Here is a 26,946-nt window from a genome sequence, read left to right as displayed (position 1 = left end):
GTAAGGTGTCCTTTTCCATATTATTGTTGGTTTTTTTTAATATTTACATTTATGTAACTTCAGTTGTATCATGGCACTGTAAGACGTACACTCTAGAAACTTGTTTTTGTGAGGTGGCTTGTCGTCTTGTCTCCCTTAGCTCTGGGTGACATGCAGAACACAGGAATGTTGATATTCATAAAACTAAACTTAATACAATTAATTGCAGAAGGGCTTGTGCACCCCAGCTCTCACTGGCAATAACTCTCCTGTTGGCATTCAAAGCGTCCTTCAGCATGATCCCTGAGAATGATTTATGATTGAACTCAATGATCTGAAAGGTCCCTTCCAACCTAGATAATTCTAGGATTCTGTGATTCCTTTCTTGTCTTCTGCAATTCTACCATTTTAAATCATGCAAAAGTGTGAAATATGCCATGTGCATACAAATACATACAATTATGTTACTTTTGATCATTCAAACTTCAGTTCTTCAGAGGTAGTTTAATTTTCTAGGGAAGCTGTAGAGCTAGTTTTGAGAACTGATTCTCAAAGGTAAGAGTTGAGAGACTGGCCCGTTAACCGTCCCCCTGTTTTGTGATCAGAGGACTGCCACCTCAGCCTTCATGTTTCAAAATTCCTTCAATGTATCTCGCTTTTTTTACACCATTGTCAACTTTTTCAAAGCTTCTTATAATTCTACTTTGCTTATTTGGAAATAATGTGGAATGTAATGTCTTTAACTTATGATGGACACATTGTGTTTGCGCAAATCTGCACAGAAGGTGCCTTGTGGGTTGTGAATCAGATAGGATAGTGTCTGGGCCTGCTAGGTAGGAAAGTTGGTTAAAAAAAAAAAAAAACAAACCAAACAAAACCAACCCTTATGCCTGTGGGACACTTTTTGGAAAAGCTGCTGTGAAGGCTTTACCAAGAGGAGTGGGAAAGGGTAAGGAGGCTTGAGGTAGTGCTCACATTTCCCTCTGCCTGGTCCTGCTGGTGGCTTCTCTTTCCTCTTTGGTGCTGAAGAGGAGCAGCCCAGGGAGAGGTGAAGCAGCTTTCTGCAGAGCCTGTGCTGCATCTGAAATCCCAAAAATCTTAAATGTGGTTATTGTGTTATCTTTATAAGTCACCCACATGCTGTCTTTTTGGTTTAAACTGTGAAGCCTGACAGCTGTGTTACGGAAGTTACTTATTTTGCCAATTCAGTCAAATTGTTGTTTATGCCTGAAACAAGAAATGGAAAAATGCTTTGCTTTCTACCAGTGGAACTGACTTGCAGTGCTGAATACTTGAAAAAACCCTGAGATTGAACTTCAGAATGATTGCTCTAGTATTCTGCATATTACATCTTGTTGACAGGTTTTGATTAAAATGTTTGTGAAAGTGTATCTTAGCTGTAACATTCAGGTATTCAAAACATTTTAAAGAAAATGCTGAGGGTTATAATAGTTGTGCATGTATGCAGAAAGAGAGTCTTGCTGGGTTTAAGGATCACAGTAAAAACTAAAAAGTTTCTTCACTCCCGACCTGTACTGGAACTCGTTAGAATCCTCCAGTATTTTCTTGTGCTGTCAGCTTTGTTGTCTTTGTAATTCTTCAAGCTGGGAGCATATGTAACTATTATTCCTTTTTCTGACCGTCAATGACTGAAAAAATAAATGCTTGTGACACATGTGTTTCTCCACAGTAGTTAAAATATATCTGACCTATGGCAAATAGACCAGTTTCCTAGTACCTGAGAATTTTGGAGTCTAAACCACTTTCTACTTATCTGGGATTATTAGCTTTTTCACATTACTAAGAAATTTTTAACAACTTTCTGTTAATGTAATTTCCTCAGTTTGACTAAACAGTACATAGTAGCTGCTGATTTTCATAAATAATTACTGTAGCTTACCCAAATTTGGTTAAAATATTGCTTATTTGGATCTGGAATATACATGGTTTGCTTTTATTGAATTTGTGAAAAGTGGATGGCTCTTTTGCTTCCACTGAAAATACAACCCAGAAGCCTGAACTGTAACTGGCTCAATAAAATTAAAAACTTAGAGGTTCATGCCAAGCATAACTCAGGCTTTGGCTCTCTTAGTGCTCACAGCAGTCTGGGCAGTTTCCTTAGATGCTTCTTGTTTATTTTCTTTTGAGATTAGACTTTTCTTTTTCCCTTTCCCCTGCTCATCTGTGTTGCAAATTAACCCCTGAAACCAAATGCTCCTTTATTTTACAATCATAAATATGCAGATATACTTCCATATGAAAGAAAAACTCAGTGGTGTTTGGATGTCATCTTTACTATGGTATTTTAATACTCAGGTATAATATTTTCAAGTTCTCTCATTATGGGTATTGTTTTATAAACATAACTGCATTTCTGTGAGTTACAGTAGTTACTACCATAAGGCAAACGTACTTGGCAGCATGAAACTGCAGAATGGAGAAGTCTTAGTTACTATAAACAATTTTTAAAATTTAGGTCAACATCAAACGTAGTATAAGTAGTTACAACTCCTTCATTTTCAGCCGAGTAAGCAATATCAGCTTGTTTACTTTACATACATTTGAAAAACATACAGATTTGTGTCTGCTGAATTAATAGACTGAAACACCACTTTGATTTAATATTTTGTTTTTAAAAACCTAATTAATTGATCCTCAAGAGATCAGGCATACATTTTGCCATTTGATACGTGGCCCTAAGAAGAGATGGCTAAACTGTTTTGGTATGTAGCCTCTGTTCTGGGTAAAACTGAGACTCAGAATTAAAACTTCAAAACATGTGTTGAAAAGGAGGAAAACCAGGAGTGCTCTGTGTAATCACTGTTCTCTCATTTAACAGAAGAATGTTTTCTAAGTAAGCTGGCATTTATTTTTTAGTTCTCTTCATAGAACTAAACCAATATGACTTGCAACCACGAACAGTGAGGAATAAATACAGTTAATGTTTTCAGACACAAAATGTGTTCGTGCTGCTTTAGTGAGTTTTAGTGTCGGAATTAGGACGTTCTCTTACCTCGCTCAGCTTGTGTCAGCTCAAATGGCTGGGCGAGAGGGAGCAGGGGCAGCAGCCTGTGGGGCTCCTGGGCATCTTGGTGGACGAGGTGTCTGCCCCTGGCAGAGATTCACAGAAATCTCCCCTGCGACATACTGCGAGAGCATTTCGACGGTGAAGAACCTAAGGATACTTAAGACAGCAACATAAAAAACATATTTTAAAAAATGGTTTCTTTACTCTTGGTAAACTGATCAAAAGTAAGCACTTCACTACGAAGTTTTACAAAGAAAGCCTTAGTCTAGGCTTTATTTGCAAAACCATATCCTGTTATTTCCCTGCTCATTGCACTCACTGAGTTAGCCGAGTTAAATTGCCTGCTCTAAAGGCAACAAGGGCAACACAGGCTACTATTTTTCTCTGCTCTTTCTGATAGGTAGTGTGGTAGTGATCTCTCTCATATAATATACTCATAAATTTTCTCATGTCCTGTATTCTTGAAGTGAAGCAGAACAAAATGAGCCAAAAGAGCCCTGAGAACCTCAATGCTATTATTTTATGTGGTGGTAGTACTTTCTTATACCTTGCCTCTATGTTCAATATGTTTATGAAATTGTTGATGTACGTTCTGTGGGGTGGACTAAGATGAGAGATTTTGTTTTCCCCAATGACATGAAGTTCTCTTGTCAGGTCATATAGGAACCGATCTCATCAGAACAGTTTCAATTGCATTGATTTTAATTGAATTAATTTCTCAATAGAGAGTGATTCTGTTCTTTCCTCCCATTTTTAATCAATTCTGTTTCTAGTGGTTGTTTTAAACCAGCTCTGATACTTACCCGATCACATGTCCGGTTGTTCCAGCTGACTAAAATTGCAGAAAACTAATTCAGCCAAAAAGAGATTTTTCATTTCCTGAGGTAGTGAAGTAAATTAACTTACTGTGTGTCAGACAGGTGCTAATGGGGGCCTGAGGAGCTGAGGTGGGGAGACGAGAGATGCAGCTGGGACAGAGGAGGAAAAGATGGAACAGAAAATGAATGTTTTGAAGAGGATTTGAAGAGGGAATTGGCTTAGCTGTATCATGAACCACACGATTAACTGATCTGAAATAATATAGATAATTTTTGTTTGAATATTGAGCTAAGACTTGTTTCTGTGTCCATATTGCTTTAATAAAGAATTCTCTTAGTTAAAAAAGATTAAAAAAAAAAAAAAAAAAAAAAAAGAATTGTTATTTGTGCAGCTCATCTTGATATTTTTCTTTCCTCCTCACTGTTATGTATAACATCGTGTAACTGAGTCTGGCTGCGGTCAACCCACCACACACTGAAAAAATACCTTTCTCTTAAAAAGATTTCTGCAAACAGCAGATATTACACAAATACCAGTTTGGAAAAAATATTTAAATACTGAGCTCAAATATATAGTGATTCAGGACAAGTGGGAGGCCCTGTGTTTTCCAAACAGCTGATGTTTTGTCTCCCCCAGATGCCTATTATTTCAGTTGAGGACTCGACTTTATCTTAAATACAACTGCTCAGTGCTGTGTACCCTTAAACAGTGGCTACACTTCCATTCAGAAACTATTGTACACGATGTGATTCAATATGTGCCGTTTCTGAAGTGTTTGGGATTCTGTCAGCTGAACTGCTAATTACTTGGAGAGTTGGAGAGTTTTCTCTTGCTTTGTTTCCCACATGCTTTGCAAGCTTTGGACAGCTGCGTTAAAGCATTATAGAGTACGTGCTTTGTAGTGAATTTGGGTCACTGTGTTAGAATCTCCTGGTAATGGCAACTTAAAAGGTTGCAAGTAGGAAGGATGTAGATGTTTGTCTGGGGGAGGGAGGCTGGGTGGTGGCTGCCAGCAGATTCTTCTGCTGCACTGTGGATTCCAGGAGAATTGGTCTGGGAGAGGGTGCACCGAGGTGTGGCAGATGGAAATATTTGAGACGGTTATGATTTAGCAGCAATTCCAAAGTTATTAGTGATTTGAGATAGATCAAGAGGTTGAATTTTAGCAGCACTTAATCGTTGACTGATTTAAAGCTTTACAAAGTGATTTAACAAAATAATTGAACAGTGTCTTAATTACAGATTGAAAGTAATTGCAAGATTCTCACTAACTTGCTATAAGGTATCCCAAATCAATACACATATGGGCAAAAGCACAGATTTGAAATGAATACGTATACTTATAAGAAAAAGCATATAAGTACGTGCACATGCACGGGTCTCTGTCTGCTGGGATCAAAGATCAATTAGGAGCAGGCAACTCTTAACGAGTCAACGGTACCCCTTTTGACTCCTGCACTTGGAAGAACACCCGCATTTGTAAAAGCTAATGTGTGTATCATAAACATACAGGTGGAGAGGTGGGTGAAAGAGAAGCTAGCCTAAAGTTAAAAATTTCCCTTTTCCTGAGTTTAGAGTAAATACTCACAATGTTGGTGTTTCTCAATGGGCAATAATTGAGATTCAAGAGAGGTTGACTCACCCCTGGCCTTCTAATCCTCAGGTGTCAGCCTGAGTGGCACCCCAACTCAGGGGAGATGCTGGACACAGCCCCTGGCCATTCAGAAGAGATCAAAGGGTCTTGTTGGAATCGCTGCTTACAGGATCTGAGATAATTGACTTCCCTTAGGTACTTTTCCACTCTGGCAAAGTGCGGACAACGGAATATTCTAGTTCTTTCCACCAGTTACGCAAGCCCAGAACTTGCTGGAGCTTGGAGTCCTGGTATCCCCCTCTCTGTGGCCATGATCCATATGTTGTCAGGAGTGATTGATCACAGTTATTATTTTCAAACGGTAGGAGTCATGGGAGGCAGGCACGCTAAGGGGTTGCCATAGTGTTCTGTTCCGTTACTCTCTGCCTTTTCTTTCTTTCATGTTGAACCATTGGGTAACGTTCTGGTCCATTGTATTATTAGATGGCCCAGGTGGGGAGGAAATCGCACCGAGTGGCCTAAAAGAGGGGGGTGTGTGTTGCACCACCGCACAAGGACGTAGACCTCCTGCCTTCAAGGATGTGGCTTCTAATAGTGAAATGCCTTCCCTGCCCCACCTTCTCTCTTCTTTTCTTCTCCCTTTCTCCCTTTTTCCTACCCTTGCCCAAAGAAGACTTTCACTCCGCCTTTAACTGCATATAACTTTTGAAGTCAATGCTAAATTTTGTGTAGCAGAGATGAAACGTTGCTGATTTTAGTTACCTGTTATTTTCCTTCCTTTTTTCTACTGACTCTTTCACAGAAAAACTTGATAAGCATCTTTTATAATGCTTCATGTTATGTTATGGGAGGAGCTGGGAGCTGTATGTAGGCAATATATACATAATAATTAATTCCTTTTTTTGTGTTTGCAAAAATAAGTGGTCCTGTTTATCACTACCATATCAGCTAAAGACATTTTTTTAAAGAAAGCCCTAAATACTTTTGTGGTGAAAATATTTATAAAAAGAAGGATAATATAGTGCTGACATTGTATTTGTAACTCATGTGCTGATCCATGTCTGCTGCATATCTCTTTAATATCTCTAAAACCACAGGTGAAACCTTGGAAAAGAAATGTTTGGAAATGGAATGTTTTAAAATACTGCCTTAAATATCTTTGGTTTTTTTCCTTTGAATAGACTTAACTATATATAGACATACCTGAATGCTTTCTTAAGTATAAAGAAAATCTATACAATTCAGAGTTATTGTTTTGCAGGATTCTGAAGAAAAATGCTAAATTAAATAAACAAAGCTTTTTGTTTTTTTAACTAACCACTTCCTGAAATAGGCTTATGTTATACATCATTTTGTTAAGCTAGGTGATTGTGCAATTGCTGCTGTACTGTGTTTGATGAAGACAGGCAGTTTTCATACTCAAATTGGCTACTTAAGTATTACATGCTCTATAAAAGCAAGTCATCAATGAGTTGTACAGTGTCAGAAGAGTAGTTCACTCTGTTCATGATGAAGATCATTAGACTGTCTGTTCTCATCATAAAGTAGTGAATTGCGTTGCAACTGTTGGCTACAGATGTACATCAAATTACTTTTAAAACAGCGTTTATGCTGTGTGACATTAAATTATAGTGTGATTTTAAAAAAATAAACTTAGGCATGGCCTGTGTTCTCACCTACTCACCAGTAATTGCTCTCAATGTTGCCACTACACTGACCCTCAGATTCCTAAACATGTCACTTCATTCAGAATTTACGTGTAAAAAAAATTTGATTTCTTGAAAAGCTCTTGAGATGCTGTACATGATTGTGGTCTTGTTACTACACGTATGTACAGACATTGCCATCTTTTTTAGGCTGAATGGCTCAGCATCCATCTTGTTTGTAAGCCTGTTTGGGATTAAGTAGACACCCTTGGGACTGTGGCTCCTGTAGCCTGTCTGCCATCATTGCTACAGAGTGTGAGTTTCTTCACACATTGTCCAAGTTCAGCCATTTACAATCAAAAAAGCTGCAGTGAGGTGCTTGGGTTGAGGCAAGGTGTCTTGTGCTCTGTATTTTATGTAGTTGCTGGGTTGGCAGAGCACTCCCCCACTCATTGAGTGACTGGGCTCTAGTCCTCCTGCCTGGGGATCTCCAAACCCTCAGCTCCTCAGGTGCTAACCGCATGCTCTCAAGATTAGGAGAGAGCTGCCTCCCATGCTTCGGATGAACCTCAGGTATATAAACAGGAATGGAAATGTTGTATGGTTGGAGCATAAACAAGAAGCAGCAGGGTCTGTCACTTGGGGAGGTGAGTGTTCCTCTGAGAGGGCAAAATTCAGCACTCACGTCCCTGCTGCATGGGCTCTTTGTACGTTTTGCATTCAGGGTCACCAAGTGAAATGTTTATGGAGTAATGACATCAGGGACTTTCACTTCCTAGATGAGTGCTCTAAAAATGTGTCATTCTGCCACTTCTTGTTACTGTTGTCTTTTCTTTGTAAAGTCTTCTGTCCCAGAAGGAGTAGATTAGTGGGCTGAATGCAGATAGAGACTTTAACCTTCAAATCCCAGTTAGCATAACTACCACATCAAAGCTGCAGGTGGCTGCTCTAGTCCTGGAGAGAGGTGGGATCACAGACACCCATCTCTGAAGTCTGCATTGGCACATGGAAGGACTGTCCTTCACAGTAATCTGGTTGCAGCCCCTCACTTCCCACCTCAGGGGTGTCAGCGAGCCCTTGCCTGGGGCTGTAAGTTTCTTCCCAAAATATTCTAGATTTCACTGTACCGGACAGAACCTAAACTACTTGGTAACGCTGGGATTGAATGTTTTCTGAAGTACTGCTTTCCCTGTGGTGTCTTCTGGGGCATGATTCATTTGGGCATTCACAGGTCAGAAAGTTCACTCTCTGCATAGTTTCATTTAGCAGATGTTTACAAACCTTGCACTATTCATTGTTTCCTCTATAATTCTGATCTATTATGTTATCAAATCTCTGAACTCCACCACTGTCCCTATTGGTACTCGTGGTTATTGGAACTGCTCTTTAAGTGATGTTATCATAAAGTTGCATATATTAGAAGCTTTGCTGTTCAGGAATGATGTGCATATCTCAGTGTCTGATTCGAGTTTCTTTTTTGTCTCCAGAATTCTGCTCGTAAATAATGCTGTCTTAGTCACACAACCATTTATTTGTCTGTACCTTGAGAGGAATAAAAAAAAATGTTATCATGGAGATATTCTTCCCTGTTTGCTCTATTAAGCCATTTTTTCCAGCTGTCTCTGTCTCTTAAGTGCCATAGATGTCAGCTGGGATTATTTCTGTTTTTTAAACTGCTGGATGCTTTGCTTTCTGTTGCTACCATCTCCTGGATAAACTATAAACTCTTTGTGTTGTCACTTGTAGCAGATATTAGCAAAGTTTCACAATGGTTTTATCTGTGGTCTGGTCTGTTTCTCAAAACTTTTTGCAGGGACCTTGGATGTGGTGCATATGGTTTTAGGAAATGTATTGATGAGGTTTCAATGATAAAAGTATTCTGAAGAACAGGCAGTCTTTCGGGGAAGTTCTGAGTTATGGTAACAGTACCTGCTATAACCTGAAGATTGACATGGTCTTCATTGTGTGAGAGATCCTGGAACAACTCTGGAAGTTGTTTCAGCACAAAAATTATAGCTTTTTCCATGGACAGAATTCTGCATCTGCATTGTACAGCCAGTCTCATTTTGGCCATCTTGAACAGCATCGAGAACACTAAGTCTCCTGAATGCTGAGAAGTCACTCCTGTGTTCATTCAGATGCATACAGATTTCTCATGTGCCAGTCGTTTTGATTCAAGACAGGCTTAAGGCCATGAGAGACCCTGACTCGGTTCATGATTGCCACCCCAGTTCCAGGGTGAAGTCCTCTATATCATATAGCAGAATATGTCTGCCTCCTTCTCCATGTTATATCTCTGAGGATCACAAACCTGTCTCATACAGTTTGTGCACACTGTGCAATTACATTCTCAGCTCCTGAGTGATGGTTTCTCTTCTGCTTCTTCTCAGTCACTTATTTGGTGGATAATTCTAGCCAGTGTCTTTGGGAAAATGTCATTTAAGTTCTTCTGTTTATGCAGCTTGATGGTGACTGCTGTGTCTCTGTCAGGATGGGGACTTGCACAGGCAATCTGGTAGCTGAGGATCATTGATCTCTGGAGAAGCCAGAACTTAATCAAGGGTGTTCTGGAGTTCAGAGCTGTGAAAAACTCTTTAATTTTAAGATTTGTCTTGATGGTCGTCACATTCAGACAATGATGTCTACTGCCTACAGGCTTTCTATGAATAAGCCAAGTGGTGAGATTGCTTTACCCTGCAGAAATGCAGAATACTGTTGAACTGGCTTCAAATTCATCTGGTAGGCAAGCAGAATAGTCTTGCAGGTGTGGTAGACTGAATTATTCCTCTGATCCTCATGTGTAAACTCTAATTCAGTCTTTAGGTAACTACAGTTGGGAATGGGGTTGCCTTGAGATGAAGCTATTTACGTTAGATGACATCAAGAAATGGCATATTTTTTTTTCCTCCCTTGCCATTCAGTGTCTTGGATCAGACACAATCCTGATCATAGAGAAAGGCATAGACCTTTCTTCTCTTTGGTGAATACTGGTCATGGTGAGGCAAGGATGTACTTCCAGGCCTTGATGTTTCTGGGGTCAGGAGTTTATCTGTCAGCTGTCTCTCACTGAAGAGTTCAAGAAATATATTCCCCTCTTTGATCTGTGACTGAGAAATCTGGAGCATTAAGGAGTTCAGCATTCTTCATTCCAAGTCCTAAAATACTGGAGAGGAATTTCATTGCTTATTTCTGTGGGGCTGTCCCTTGCTGCTTTTTCAGGTTGGATGTAGATAGGAAGGTAGCCAGACAAGAAGCTAGGCTTAAAATAGAACAAAAAACTTTGTAAACAAAAGTCAAATTTGCAGTTTATTATTTTTTAAAATTAAATAAATTTGCTTTTGTTTGAAAGCAATCCACATGCCCAAACTACATGTAATGAGATTCCAAAAGTCAACCCTGTGCAGTGTCCGTTGCAGGTGTTTGATCTGGAGTGAGAAATAAACCAATCCTCTGTAGGGTTATTCACTTCTACTGGTCTCTTGAGAACTTGCCTAAAGCAAATTTTGCTGTCATTAAAGGTGCAAGAATCGTATGGTTGATTGATTTTCTCAAACACGGAGCGGCAAATATTGTTTGCTTACTTTACTAATAATTGTTTTCAAAGGCTTTTCAGATGCTTATAAATAAAATTACAAAACCAGAATTCTATGTTTTTAATTTAATGAAATTAAACATACAGTATATATGCCCTGAACTGGAAATGCATTCTGTAATGGATGCTTTTTATTTGAACATCTGTTCAGTGTTGCAGTTGTTAAAAGTTTTTTTTCTCTCTCTCGTTTCTGCCATACGAGCAATGCTGATTTGCACTGGAACATACTTCAAATGGAAAACTATTAGAGAGAAAATCAACGTTCTTTTTGTATAAAGCTGGAAAAGTAAATTTTTGAGCAGTGCTGGAATATAAGAAGAACACTTCTAAATAGGACATCTAACATACAAAGATTACATGAAAGTATTATTTTGGACTAAAGTTAGCTTATCAAGACACACAATGCTTTAAAAAAACCCACAAACCAGCATTTTTTTCAATCTCGGAAAATGCAGATAACAAAAGCCTTCAGTTTTCTTAAATTCAATTCTTTCTCATGAAATTGATTATCCTTTTGTGATCCATAACTGATTTATTTGCAGTAGTTTCAATTACTACAAACAGCAAACAGCTAGCTAAATTACATTATTTTTTCATTTTTTTTTCTTTTTGTTTAATGGCCATGGCCTATGGATTTTATGTAGTTACATGTGTATTAATGTTTCTCTGGTGTTCATGAGGACCCCATCGGGATTGTATTCTGTACTGACAAAGTTTAGCAAGTATCTCTAGGACAGGATAAGGACTTGGAGGAAAGCTTTGTTGGCCTAACTTGGCCACTTGGTTCTAAGCCTTTGCTGTAGAACCCATTATTTCTGGAAATAGGTTATTAGCGATAAAATAAAATGCATTTATACAGCATTATTATTTCATTATCACTCAAAACTTGCTTTGTTTCATTTTTTGTTCATACAAAATATTAAAAAAAAGACCCTAGAAGATTACTTACACAGGCAAGAACAAACGTTAAGCCATTACTTAATGACCTTTCAGCTGTAAGTTAAAACCAATTTCAATGTTGAGCAAAATCGTACTGATACGTGTTTTCTTTTTTTCCCCTTTTGTTTATCAGGATGGTACGAAACAGAAGCGAGAACGGAAGAAGACTGTGTCGTTCAGCAGTATGCCAACCGAGAAAAAGATCAGCAGTGCCAGTGACTGTATCAATGCCATGGTTGAAGGCTCTGAGCTCAAAAAGATTCGATCCAACTCAAGGGTGTATCACCGATATTTTCTTTTAGATGCAGATATGCAGTCTCTACGCTGGGAACCTTCCAAAAAGGATTCCGAAAAAGCAAAGATTGATATTAAATCAATCAAGGAAGTAAGAACAGGAAAAAATACAGATATTTTTCGCAGCAATGGAATATATGACCAGATATCAGAAGACTGTGCATTTTCAATTATATATGGAGAAAACTACGAGTCACTAGATCTTGTTGCTAACTCAGCAGACGTTGCAAATATTTGGGTTACTGGCTTAAGATACCTGATTTCTTATGGAAAGCATACTCTAGATATGATAGAAAGTACTCAAGATAATATGCGGACTTCATGGCTTTCACAAATGTTCAGTGAATCAGATGTAGATAATTTGGGACATATACCCCTGTGTAATGCTGTACAGTTTATAAAAGACTTAAATCCTGGTTTAAAAACTAATAAAATTGAACTAAAATTCAAGGAGTTACATAGATCCAAGGAAAAAACTGGTACTGAAGTAACAAAAGAAGAATTTATTGAAGTTTTTCATGAGCTTTGTACCAGACCTGAAATCTATTTCCTATTGGTTCAGTTTTCAAGCAATAAAGAATTCCTAGATACCAAGGACCTCATGATGTTTTTAGAAGCAGAACAGGGTATGGCACTTGTCACGGAAGAAATAAGCCTTGAAATTATTCAGAAATACGAGCCAGCCAAAGAGGGCCAGGAAAAGGGTTGTCTTTCTATAGATGGGTTTACGAATTACCTTACTTCCCCAGACTGCCACATATTTGATCCAGAACATAAAAAAGTCTGTCAAGATATGAAACAGCCTTTATCTCATTATTTTATAAATTCGTCTCATAATACGTACTTGATAGAGGATCAGTTTCGAGGGCCTTCTGACATCACAGGTTACATTCGCGCTCTTAAAATGGGTTGTCGAAGTGTTGAACTGGATGTATGGGATGGCCCGGATAACGAGCCTGTGATTTACACAGGGCATACAATGACATCACAGATTGTCTTCCGTAGTGTGATTGACATTATTAACAAGTACGCATTTTTTGCTTCAGAATACCCTCTTATTTTGTGTTTAGAAAACCATTGTTCTATTAAGCAGCAGAAAGTGATGGTACAACACATGAAGAAAATTTTGGGGGACAAACTACACACACAGTCTCCAAACATTGAAGAGTCTTATCTTCCATCACCGGAATCACTTAAAGGGAAAATACTAATTAAAGCAAAGAAGCTTTCCTCTAATTGTTCTGGACTAGAGGGAGATGTTACAGATGAAGATGAAGGAGCAGAAATGTCACAGAGAGTGGGGAAAGAAGGGGTAGAACAGCAAAACTTGATGACGGGGAAACGATTTCAGCTCTGCAAAGAACTCTCTGAGTTGGTAAGCATATGTAAATCAGTGCAGTTCAAAGAGTTTCAAGTTTCATTTCAGCTCCAGAAGTACTGGGAAGTGTGCTCGTTTAATGAAGTGCTTGCGAGCAAATATGCCAATGAAAACCCAGGAGACTTTGTAAATTATAACAAACGTTTTCTTGCCAGAGTTTTCCCCAGTCCTATGAGGATTGACTCGAGTAATATGAATCCCCAGGACTTTTGGAAATGTGGTTGTCAGATAGTAGCGATGAACTTTCAAACGCCTGGCTTAATGATGGATCTTAACATTGGTTGGTTTCGACAAAATGGGAACTGTGGCTATGTCCTTCGTCCTGCTATCATGAGAGAAGAAGTATCCTTCTTCAGCGCGAATACAAAAGACACTGTGCCTGGAGTTTCACCTCAGCTGCTTCATATTAAAATCATTAGTGGGCAAAACTTTCCTAAACCCAAAGGATCAGGTGCCAAAGGTGATGTTGTGGATCCTTATGTCTATGTTGAAATACACGGAATCCCTGCCGACTGTGCAGAGCAAAGGACGAAAACTATGCATCAGAATGGGGATAATCCTATTTTTGATGAAAGTTTTGAATTTCAAATAAATTTGCCAGAACTAGCTATGGTGCGTTTTGTAGTACTGGATGATGATTACATTGGGGATGAGTTTATTGGGCAATACACGATTCCCTTTGAGTGTCTACAGACTGGTTATCGGCACGTTCCTCTGCAGTCTTTAACTGGTGAAATGTTAGCACATGCTTCCTTGTTCGTGCATGTGGCCATTACTAATCGAAGGGGTGGTGGGAAACCTCATAAGCGGGGCCTCTCTGTGAGGAAGGGCAAGAAATCAAGGGAATATGCTTCTATGAGAACATTATGGATTAAAGCAATAGATGAAGTGTTCAAGAATGCTCTCCAACCTATTCGGGATGCCACGGATTTGAGAGAAAACATGCAGGTACAGTTCTGATGCATTTATCAGTTCTGAAGTGTATTTTTGTATTACAATGCATATGGTATATATGTTGTTTAAAGTCTTACTGTGTTTTTTTAAGTCGAGTCTAATGCTGAACAGCTTTAAAAATAGCTTATGTCAGAGGAACCTTCTAGGTGATACCGTCTACTGAGGTAACCTTGGATGCAGATGCATATTTTGTTGAATGTGAACTGGAAATATGATTCTAGTGTTAGAACTCAAGCTTGTTGACTTGTTCTGTCTTTGCAGGAACGTTAGATATACACTAGAGGAAAGTACAGGAATATTTTAGTTTTAGAAAGTTAAGTTAAATAGAAGCGCAGGAGGAAAATATAGGCGATAGGAAAAGGAGACTTTGCTGCTTACTAAAAAACTTCTCATACCTGAAAGTATGTTTAGCATAGCTTTTATTTTTCCCTCATTCTCAACAGAAGGCAGCACTTTCAGAAAGACTGTTTGCTTTCCATGATTCTTCCTACCAACTGTATGTTAGAAATTCATGGAATTGTTGCTAAGGTATTAGGAGATATCCTCTAAAAGAAATTACCTTACCTTGAAGGTCGTGTATAGTAAACACATTGAATTTCAGGAAGAAGTACAGGCTGAGGTTATTTGTTTTTGTGGAACCTGAGAGATCTCACTTCAAAAATGTATTTTTTGGAGATGCTAATGAAGATCCCAGGTAAATAAACCCTTATAGACATAGATTAAAGTAAGCTGTAAAGTTTATTTAATAAAATGTATAAGTTTCTGGTGGAATACTAGCAGTGATCAGTAAAATTCAGCATAGTCATTTCAAATGAAGTGACCTATTAAATCCTCTCACTCTTACGTAGCATTAAGAGGAAACTGATTAAAGGAGGTGTCTCAGACTTGATTCTGGATTTTAAAGTCACATCAGTCAAGATAAATTTTCTTCATGAATAATCTTATCCTGAAGAGATTTTAGTAGTAGTACAGTTTTAAAACTAATTTTTCTTCATATGAAAGAAGAAATTAGTACAGCATTATGAATCTTTCCCATTCCACTTAGTATATAGAACTGCTATACGAAAAGATTATTAAAAAATGAGGAGATGATATTTTGACTTATAAGTGTTTTATATTATGGGCTACATATAAAGTGAACTTCACTGATAGTTAACCTGTTGAATGCTAAAATTCTGTCATTTAAAGGATACTGTACTGTAAGATACCTTTCAGGGAAGAACTGAACCTAAGATTTGAGGAAATGGTGAAAACATACAATTTTTGTAGCTGCTTTAAACTCTTCACTGTGCATGCTGCATTGTTTTCCACAACTGATATAATTGAAAACAGGCTCTACAGTGTGGTTTCTTTGAACATGAGATATTACAAAGTATTTTACATATTTTATTCTGTCAGTTTGAAAGTTGTGCTATCAACTAAATTCATCATTATCATCTCTCAATATACTAACAGGCATATATTTTAGGTACCTAAGGGAATATTAGTTTTGCACAATTTAAACTCTGCTTAACTGAGGGGTTTACAGCTAATAAAAGTGAATAAACCACTCAAAGTAAATGCCAACTTATGTCAGGGAATGTGAGATTTCTGTATCATTGAAATTTTGTGTTACAAATTGTTAACAATTTTTATGATACAGAAATACATCATGTCCCCACAAGCCAGATTAGAAAGAACAGAGGTTTTTGTTTAAAATAGAAGTTGGAAAAGGAGAAAAAAAGAAAATGTGCAGTAGTGAGTTTAATGATTTCCCTAAATCTGTATACACATAACTAGCCTTTTTTCTTCCTTGTAAGGTACTATATTGCGATAATAAAAGCCGATGTTATAACTTGTTGTTACATATTCATCACTGATAGACGTATAACACGAGTGATTAAACTGGATGTGGTGTTGCATGTGTAAATTTCTTGGCAGTATGAGGGATAGTCTCTGGATATAGGGTTGGAAGTCCAAAGGCAAGAGTCATAGCCATATTTCTGTCCTGCCTGCTGTTAGTTAATATATATATATATATTCCCTGGGTCCTTGTTTAGCTCTCTGTAAGATTGTTCATAATGGTTTTTCCGTGATGTTTATCTCAAACAAAATCTGTTTGAATGGACTTCTCACTGTCTGTCTTTTCAACTATGTAATTACTGTGTCATTTAAGGTGTAGTCCAGAAATTAGAAGCAGTCTCTGTTTCCTGGACGTTTATGGAATGCTACTAAGCGTTTGCTAGAGTTAAAGTACACTGTGAGTGCAGTAGATGTAACTTAGTATTCACATAACTTTGAATTAATATGCTGTGTGTAGATATTTTGAAGTCTACTTCGGGTATTGTGTCCCATTAAAAGGCAGCAAAATATTTCATGTTTGATTCCTGTTTGCGTTAAGTCTCCCTAAGAAGAGTGTCAACAAGTGATTCTTTCCGTGCCAGCAAAATGGAAAGTGGTTTTGCTTAAAATGAAACTCCATGTCCTAAAACTAGTCAGATACCCTGCTTGGGTAAGACCTGAGAGGAAGGAGAACTGAGCACATTTGTAACTTAAGTATACCATGTTTTTGTTTTTGTTTCCTACAGGAACACAAACTCCAGACCTGCCAGAGATCACCAGCTCCCACTTGGTACAAAAGTGCTAAATTCATTACAGTGAGAATATTCCCATCATGGAATTTCAGTGGCTACTTGGAGTCACATTGTATTTCTAATACTGGAAATTTTCTTCAAGTTTAAATGTATGGTTTTATATTTTACCACATTGGATATAAAATGAAACTTGTAATAAATTTTAGGGAAAGGTGCAAAATTGACATTTATCTTAAAATACCTTCAAAATTCACTTAAGTGTGATGCTGTGATAGGAATGACATGGGTAGTGGAGTGCTGGGTTTGTGAATCACACCAAATGGGAGCCAGCAGATCCACAGCACGTCTGGACTATAGTTCAGGTATGCTTAAAGTTACAAATGGGCTGAATTCCTCCTTCCACTTCACTTCGCTTATTTGGGACATTCAGCACCTAATATTTTGCTTCTCTTAGTGGCATTTTAAAAATTACTTTGAAATGTCTTTTAGAAGTTTTTCAAAATATATAGGCAGTGTGTTTTAGAATTATTTTATTTACATTATTCATTTTAATAGTGATAGAGATCATACATACTTGTTCTAAATAGATTTTTTTTTTTCCTGTGGCAAGTATTAAATTCTGTTTGAAATTTTAACATTTTTGGTAAAATATGTGAGTAATATTGGTTGCTTTGGGAAGTTCTTCAGGGAAAAGCTGTGGCAATTCCACATTGTAGCTCAACTATAACAGTGAAGTATTTTACCCTGAAAGAATGAGACATTAAAATTCATATTTAACTGTAAAGGAAACTCTTTCTTTCCTTTTTGCAGAATGCAGTAGTTTCATTCAAAGAATTATGTGGCCTCTCTCCTGTAGCAAATCTTATGCAGTGCATTTTGGCAGTGTCTACGCGCTTGGTTGGGCCTGATAATACACCCTTGGTAGTACTGAATCTCAACGATCAGTATCCGACTATGGAGCTCCAAGGGATTGTTCCAGAGGTCTTGAAAAAGATTGTAACAGCATATGACATGGTGAGTAGTCCTTTGTGGTTATTTTATATGCTATTTGAAAGACTTTCTTTTTATAATATACAGTAGCAGGCCTGTTTTGAAAGGTCATTTTAACCTGTGACTTCCTATTTCATGCTTCATTACATGTGCTTTGAAGTCATTCCCATGAATGTACAGCAATTGATAGTGTTTTCATATTAGGTGAAACATAGAGATTAATATGCTGCATGCAAATATGTAAGTGCTTGTATACTTGAGAAGGCAAAGTGTTACAATCAAGAGGATTTAACGTGAAGAGGATGTATTAATTTACCTGTTTTGCAGTAACTTGAAACTTATTGCATATCTATCACTCACATTAATTTACTACTTTACGTTTTCCAGTTTGGGGACCTTGATTTCTTTTGGCTTTGACTTAACGTAGAATAGAAGAAATTTAGGAACTGCTTTTAGGAATTGCAGTTTTATAAGCACCTTGAAGTGTTAAATTCCACACATTCTTTTTCATTTTCTTTTGCTATACCTTTCTTATAGATCTCATTTGATTAGGCATTTTTACATCTGTAAGCAACTGTAATGCTATCTTCAGCCTTATACTTCAGTACATATGTAAGTTGCATCTTCAGAGAGTGGAAATTAAACATTTTGCAAGAAGGAAGGAAGAACTAATACACTGAGGAATACTGATTTGCATCCGCCTTGCATTAATTTAAAGTATGGAAAAAAGATCCAGATGAGTGTGATTTGAAATGGCCTCCTTACTTCCACTGAAGTAATTTGGCACAGAGTAATTGAGCCTTTATTTATTTATTTATTTAATGATTTATTTAATTTGATGTATCATCTGACAACAAGTGTTTCTAGGATAATTTTGCATTAATTCTGTGTGCTAAAATGAGAAGCTTCATCTGTCAAGATCAAGTCACTGTTTTTAAAACAGTCCTTGCTATTTAAAGAAAGAAAATGAAGGTAAAGAAACCAGTAGCCCAGTTTCATAAAGACACATATGTGTACACACACACACATATATATATTTTAAACTGCTTTCTAAAGAAGAAGTGACTTCAGAATAGCGCTATCCCAAAGTTCAAAAAGCACTCATTGGTAATGAGCAATTTAGGTAGAGCTAATGTAGTTCAGTGATGATGTAAATACAACAGAATTTGATTGGAATGGTAGTACAAGTAGATAGTGGTGTATCCTCTCAGTGACAGCTTATAGGCTATCACTGTAATTAGGATGCAGACAAGCTTGATTGTTGGAATTACACCTGCAGCACATACGTAATGAAGTTCTGTCTTGTTGATGGAGATGTCTGTACCTGCAGTTTGTTCTGATGTGGTGATGGTGCTTGGTGGTAATTAAGCTATTCCAGAAACTTAGAATCTTTTTGTAAGTCTGGATCAAATTTTTTTGAATGTCACTTTGCAATCCAAATTTGGTTTGCTCTTTGTCTCTCACATATGTTTTTTTCCCCCACATCCTGTAGTCTACACATGATTTGAATATTTTGTACTTTGGAAAACTATAATTTAGTTTCATATATAAACATAATACAATGTTTATTTAGTGACAGACTAGTGAAAGACTAAGTTTCATATAAAGACAAAGAGTATGATAGTGCTCTTAGATCTAAATGATATTGAAGATAAGTAAAAATTATGATTATTTTCATCAAATAAAGCGTACAAATTAAAATAACAAGATGTGTTTCAATTTGTGAAACTTTGGTCTTGCCAGTACTCTGTCCAGTTTCACAAAAGGTTTTAAGCAATTAAAATCTGGAAAGTATACTGGAAAATGAAGTCAGCCATGGGAGCCATATTGATAGCTCTTGTTTCTGAAAGCACATTGTGAAACAGTGGGAGACATCCATATCATCCTTTCCTCAAGGGGAGGAGAAGAGATGTGATGCTATTTAGCTTACGTGTGAAAATTGCAATAGTGGCAGATGTTTAGAGCCTGATACTGTCATAAATACTGTTCTTTTTGTGTGTTTTTGGTGTAAATTAGTATAGTCAGCTCTCCAAATGACACATTTTATCTCAATGGTTGGCTTTGGCTTGGGGATTTTTTTGACATGATTAATTAACGGGTGGGTGTAAAAGCCTCATTCAGAATAAAGAAAGGGTAGATGTACTGTAGAAGTAATGATTACCTATTTGTCTTACTTTCTGCTGGCTTAGGCCTCAATATAGGTCAAAATTGTATTTTAACTATGTTCCTCCAATGTTTCAAGTACTGTAATTGCGAAATTGTGTTGATAAGAGAGATTGTGTTAAATGTTTATTAAATAAATCTTAGTTAGCACTATAAATGCATAGACTGTTATTACCTTTTGTGCATTCTCAATGCAGCACACGTAATGGTATGCTCAAAGTACTGCTGTTTCAGGATCACGCTATTTTTGGCTAATGAATGGATTCTTATTTGTCAGAAATTCTCTCCTTTCGATAAAATGATAGTAAACATAGAAAGCAATATTCAGCCAAGTTTTTTAATTATTCAGAATTTCTTAACATTGGGAGTGCTTATCTGTAAAGTGAGAAGCGTTGTGAGACCTTTACAGTGGGACAGTCGGTGCATATAGAAGTGTGATACTGCAGGGGCACATGGAAAGGTGAGAATATATTCAGCATAGCACACATTGTTTTAAAGAAACAGTGAGGCAAATGAGAATAAGTTAATTAGCATATCATTAGATATTGGGGGTTTTACATGTAAACAAATAGTACATAATGCTTTCTTAAATTGTCAGCATTCACTGCTATATTAGTGGATGAGCAATGAGTGATAAAAGCTGGTAGTGTTCATGGGTTAAAATACTGTATTTTTGAGTTTAATGAGTAATTTGTCACTGGCATTATTGGGACCAGAAGTTTGCCCAGGAAATAAAAGGATCTTTTGCATTTACCCATGTTATAGGAGTCGGGGTGTCTTTTCAGAATTTTTGAGAAAGAGAAAAATATTCAACTTCTGTCTGGCTTCTCCATGCTCCTGAGTATTTTTTACCCTAACATCTTTTCATTGTTTAACAATATTTTATTTTTCCCTCTCGTTCATGAACTTCAGCTTCCTTTATGTGATACTTCAGCATGCACTCTGTTGGTGTCATCACACCCATCACTGATCAGTGCTGCAGACTGAAGCTTGGAGTTAAGGCAAGTGCCTCTTCCACACCATTGCATGTTTTTTTTTTTTTTTAATGTCATATGACCTTTAAGATAAACAGTAAGTAAAAACTAAAAAGTTATGCTATGGCAAGAGAAAAAAAATATCTTAAGTCTGCAGCATTATTCAGTGATGAGTATAATAACACTGCAAAGATATGCTAGAGGATCATACAAATGAAGCCAGATATTGTTGAGACCTTTACTGTCTCTGTCTGCCCTTAGTGGAGGATAAAGTGTCCCATCTTATGAAGATAAAGTTTTCTGGACTGCAAGCAGGTGTTTACTTTTAAGAGGAAAGCTAACAGAAAAGGCAGAAAACTGTACCTGTGTGAAAGAAGAAAAAAGTAATGCTGCTGCAATAATTAGGATTGTGTTATTAAATCCTAATTAGATAATGCTGTGAGATCAATTTTTTTCACAGTTTCTGGTGTTTTTTTTTTTAAAAAAAACGTTGAGGTTAAGTTGTAATTCAAAATGTCTGCAGACTACAGTGTAGGAATTGTGTATTTTAGTCAATCGAAATCAAATAAGATTAACAGATCTACAGGGGTGTGTTTATTGGTGGTGGGGGTTGTGAGATGATGGAAACGAGAGATATTAAAAGATTGCAAAGCTAGTAAACTGGAGAACACCATATGATTGGTGATTACTAGCTCTCTAGTAAGCTTAAATCCAGTCACCTTGTTGTTGGCTCATTTCAGCTACTGGCTCAATAAAGCAGATTGCATATGCAATCATGTGGAAGATAACTTCATGTTATGGAGTTGAAAATTTGGCCAGTGACATAAACTAAATATGATAGCCTGTATTTTGAACTTGAACATGTCCATCCTGTTGGGAAGTAGATAGTTTGACACCGTATCTTGAAGAGTTATAGAATGGACTGGTACTAGTAGGGCTTATTGAAAGGCTGTCTAGAAAGGACTGACTGTCAAGGTTTTGGTAAAATCTTAATAGTCCTCTCTGCCTTTAAAACTCGCCTTGATATCAATACAGGCTTGTCCAGCTCCATGGGTATAAAAGACATTTCAGGAGAACAAAAAGGAGGAGGTGTTGTTCAGAAGGCAGCATCTTCCAAAGTGCTGAAGTCATGTGCAAATGAGGAAGACAGAATAGATATTTATCCCTTCCATGTTTAAATAAAAAACACAAGAAAGCCAACAGTGAAGAACAACCTGCACAGACTTAAAAATGACAGTAACTTGTTTTCTGAAAGTACTAGAAACAGGAAGCTTGTCAAAGAGTGTGTATGACCAGAAAGAAAGCCTCAGGAAAAGAAACAAAGCCACAATGCTAAATTAATTTTTGCTTCCATGTACTGGTGGAGATTAAAGTTTCACTTTAAATGTTTCTTTATGAGGGACTCACTGGAGAATTCATCTCTAACTGAAATGCCAATAGAAGTTACTACACAGGAAAGGCAACTTGACTGAGAAAAAAATTACCAGAAAGAGGTGATATTCATTAAGTGTTCTGAAAGATCTCAAGAGTTGGTGTATCCCGACTGCTGATTGTTACGTGTATCCTCTGACATAAACCAACTATCAAAGTTGTTAGTGTGGTGCCAGGGTTATAAGAGGTTTCCAGGGAAGATCAAGAAATTACAGATCAGACAGGCTGATATCTGTGCTGTGAAAATGGGTACCAACTGTTTTGAAGAAGAAAATTAGTGGAAAGACGGAGAAACATGTTGTGTTGGGGGAGAGTCAATACAGCTTTTATAAAGTGAATGGCTCATTAATCACTTTGAGTTCTTTGAAGTCAAGATGCTTGTAGACATGGAAGATTAGTCTGGTTGGATTTCCCAAAAAGCCTTTGACAAAGTCCCTTTTCAAATGCTTATATTGAAAAGAAGTAGCTTTTAAATTTTTAGCCTTGTAAAATTCTTAGCTCTTCTCTGATAGCTGGAGTAAATGTTGAACTTAACCTGATGTTTCAACAGGAAAAGAACTGTTAAGACAGTTGCTCATGTTGATTTTTGCATTAGGGTGTGTTCTTCCAGTAAGTGGATTAGAGAAAGTAGGTATAGCTCCAACAACTTTGATCTGGCTAACACAGCTAAGTACTCTTGAAGATATACGACTTAATGATGCCCTTAGATTTGCAAAGATCATCAAGGTGTGAAGTAGGTGGGTGCTTAGAGTTTAAACAACTTTCTCAGTCTTGGTGGTGGATTGTTATAGTGTGTGTTAAAACAGTAACTTTCAGTTGGCAATGTAAATGCAATATTTAAATACTGCTAACACACAGTGTCTCACTATTTCCGTTATTGCCTCTGGCTTTGTGCAGTATGCTTACTTTCATTATCACATCTCTGCAGAGTTAGAACTGTAATTCTTTAGGTAATAAGTAGATGGAGTTCAGTGGTGAAGAGATCGAAGGGAGAACACACATCATTCCCTGCAATTTAATGTTTCAGATAGCTCAGGTAGTGCTTTTTGACGTGTTTAATAAATTATGATAGCTGTAGATCCTGGGTTTGAGGTAAATTTAAATAGGTACTGATTGTGTAGTTGTTAGTCTGTCAAAAACCTGGTGGAAAACAAAGTATTGATGGAAAATATAGTGAATACCTTGGGCAGCTTCTTCCAAAAGAGTTATGTTGCTTATTATCAGTTTTTATTTTTCTGTTTTACAACAGGACAGTCATTCTAAATTAAAGGTTGCAATAACACTTCCAAAAACAGAGCTGAAGATGATAACCTCAGTTTATGCTGGGCTTTTCAGTCCACAAGGGCAGAAATAAATGTCTAATTTTGGATAATCAGGCTCCAGTGCCAAACGTTGTAAAGTATGAGCTGGTTTACATTGATTGAAAAACTCTGATAATAACAGCTCGATGCATCCGGAAAGTTAAGATTTCTTCATTTTTTGTTAAGAGCGTGAATGGTGAAGGTTTTGTGTTCTCTCACTAATCCCATTATGGCTAATGGCTGACTCACAGTATGCATAAGAGCATAAAATAATACAACTACTTAGGAAGAGGAGTTCATTTAGGTTACTGTCCTGTTTCTAATGTAGTTCATTGCAGTGTTTATGGAAAAGCACAAAAATAGGTCAGATGCACAGCAGCTTCTCTTAAATGTACTGCATATTTCCAATAGGTCTCTTTTTCTTTCTCAGTAAATTCTTAATCTTCTATTTGTCTTTTTGACTCCTGCTGTCTGAAAAATTTGTTGTTATTAGAACTGTTACTTATTATTTTAGGTTCAAAAATAACACTATTTTTCACAAGGATGATGAAAAATTCTCCTTTATTTTACAGATACAGGATATTTTCTTTTCATATTCCTTCTTCCTTATTGTCCACTTTTTACATAAAGTTTTCATTCTATCAGATTTAGTTTCAAAATGATGAAAATCATTTTGCTCTAACAGCCAGTGTGTCAGGAAAGCAAGGAGAAATGGCTGTTAGATTTAAAGGAGTTTAATGTCATTATGTGCATAGTTTAGAAGAGTGCTGCTGATTGTTTTATTTACTTTGTCTTCAACCTAGTCTTTCTCTAATAGAATCATAGAATCATATACTTTACTATATAATATCATATTCTATTACATGGAATCAAAATACTTTACTCCTAAGGAATTAAGAAAGAACATAAGATTTTTAATGGAGAATTTGTGGATTGTTTGTTTCTTGGGAAATTTTCTTGAACTGTGGGAAATTTAATTCATTTTGGGATACTGCAGAATTAGGAGCAGATGATGTCCTATTTTTTTCTTGGGCCTACAAGAATTAGTTTAAGTAAGAGGATTTAATCTCTCATGCTCCTGCACTGCATCATGGCATAATCTCGGCTTGCTTCTTTTTGAAAAATGATGATTGACCATGCTGAAAGCATTGCAGTCAATGGCTCAATGTCCAAGTGGAAACCAGTTATGAGTGGTGTTCCTCTTAAGCGACATCTTAAGCCAGAAAGATCAGGTCTAAAAATTTTTTCGGATTGGAGATGCCAGCTTTGCAAAAATCCATACATATTTACATACAATTACTGCAGTTGGAAGGCACCTCTGGAGATCATCTAGTCCAACTGCCTTGCTCAAAGCACAGTCAGGTGGACCAGGCTACCCAGGACCATGTCCAGTTGGGTGTTGAATATCACCAAGGATGGAGACTCCACAACCTCTCTGGGCAACCTGTTCCAGTGTTTGATTACACAAGATCCCCACTGAGCCTTCTGTGATCCATGCTGGAGAGTTCCAGCTCTCTCAGCCTCTCCTCATATAAAAGGTAGTCCAGACCCTTAACTCTGTTTGTGGCCCTGCGCTGAACAGTAGGTGCATACCTTTCCTGTACTGGAAGGCCCCAAACTGGACTGGACATTCCAACTGTCAACTCTCAATGCTGCTTAGAGGAAAAGGGTCACCTCCTTCAGTCTTCTGGCAATGCGCTTCCTTAGCTATGTTTAACATGTTGTCCATCAGGACACCCAGGTCCATTTCTCTGAAGCTGCTTTCCAGCCAGTCGGCTTCCAGCCTGCACTGCTGCATGCATGGGGTCATTCTTCTCCAGGTACAGGACTCGGCACTTCCCTTTGCTGAATCGTTTCCATGGGGCTTCTGTCATGGGCCTCCAGCTTACATCATCAAAGTGATAAAGGATGTGTGAACAGTAGTAGCTCCAGTATCAAGCCCTGGGGCACACCACTGTCCTCCAGGTAGACTTCACGCTGCTGATCACAATGCTTTGAGCCTAGCTAATCAGCTAGGTTTCAGTCCACCTCACTGCAATTTATCTGACCTCTACTTCCTTCCTTAGTTTGTCTAGGAGGATGTTACGAGAGACAGTGTTGAAAGCCTCAATGAAGTTGAAATAAAAAACTTCCACTGCTTTCCATTCCTCCACAAAACCTGTCACCTCCTTGTAGAAGTCTGTCTGGTTGGTTAAGCCCAACTTCCCCTTTGTATATCCATGCTGACTTCTCTCGGTCACCTTCTTGTCCTTCATGTGTTTGGAAATGGTTTTCTGGAGGATTTACTCCACCACCGTCCCAGGGACTGAAGTGAGACAGACCGGTTTGGTCCTACTTTTTACCCTTCTTGAACTTGTTATACTGTGGTAACTCTACTGAAGTGAGACTGACTGGCCCATAGCTCTTTGGTCCTCCCTCTCACTATTCTTGTAGGTAGGAGTGAAATTTGCTTTCTTCCAGTACATGGGAGCATCTTCTGATTGCAGTGACCTTTCAAATATTTCAAAGAGTTGCCTTGCAGTGACCTCAGTCAGTCCCCTCAGGACTGGCATGTACATCCCACGTGTATGTCTCTGCATTTGATGAAATTGTTGTTAAACAAGACTCAGTGTACCTATTGCCAATCAATATCTGCTTTACATAAGATGAATTACTCAAGTAATGGACTGGCTGTTGTCTTTTCTGTGTTAGTTTCTAAAATTTCTCTGGGATTTGAAGATCAACCTTAAAAGAAAAAAATAATAAAAATCTGTTCTGCTAAGGCATTTGCAGGTTTTTTCCTGTCATCAGTTGTCAGTAGCAGTCATCAGAATGTTGTGATCTGTTCAGCTATCTTTATTCCATTATCTTTTCCATGCAACTTAGCAAGGTATTCTTCATATATTTTAAAGCTGTGCTGAGAGGTCCACACTGTTAGAACAGTTCATTTGAGCTCTGAGGTTTAATACGGCTTTACAGTCTGATTTTCCAGTCATTTCCTTCCTTATTGCTATAACATCATTCTTCTCCAGTGGAAAATCAAAGGCAGTATATATAGTTTAAAACATATATAGTTTAAAACAACTCTATGCAACTTCTGATCAAGCTGACCGTGGCAGTTATCATTGAAAAGATTAAGAACAATTCTTAGTCTTGTTCCAGTGCCACAACGAAAATGCCTTCGGGTGCATTGACACTGAGTACCGGACTTCTTGGATACAGTTTATGCATACATTTAATTAGAACTGACCAGATTTTGTTTGAGTTCCCAGTACATATAGTGGTTCTTGAGAATGAAAGTGTTCATATGCT

General features: G+C 37.5%; 1 protein-coding gene across 1 annotated transcript in view; it reads left to right on the top strand.

Moving 5' to 3' along the window:
* PLCL2 (phospholipase C like 2) overlaps window positions 1–26,946 on the top strand; it is a 99,584-nt gene that overhangs the window by 43,870 nt on the left and 28,768 nt on the right. The window contains exons 2-3 of the mRNA XM_014937878.1: window positions 11,731–14,217; window positions 17,607–17,810. Of these exons, the coding sequence (XP_014793364.1) occupies window positions 11,731–14,217; window positions 17,607–17,810 (2,691 nt within the window). The remainder of the gene's footprint in view (window positions 1–11,730; window positions 14,218–17,606; window positions 17,811–26,946) is intronic.

The sequence above is a fragment of the Calidris pugnax genome, unplaced genomic scaffold (genome assembly GCF_001431845.1).
Source record: "Calidris pugnax isolate Ruff unplaced genomic scaffold, ASM143184v1 scaffold11, whole genome shotgun sequence".
Classification (NCBI taxonomy): domain Eukaryota; kingdom Metazoa; phylum Chordata; class Aves; order Charadriiformes; family Scolopacidae; genus Calidris; species Calidris pugnax.
Note: the sequence above shows the minus strand (reverse complement) of the source record. Positions and strands in the feature narration are given on the sequence as shown.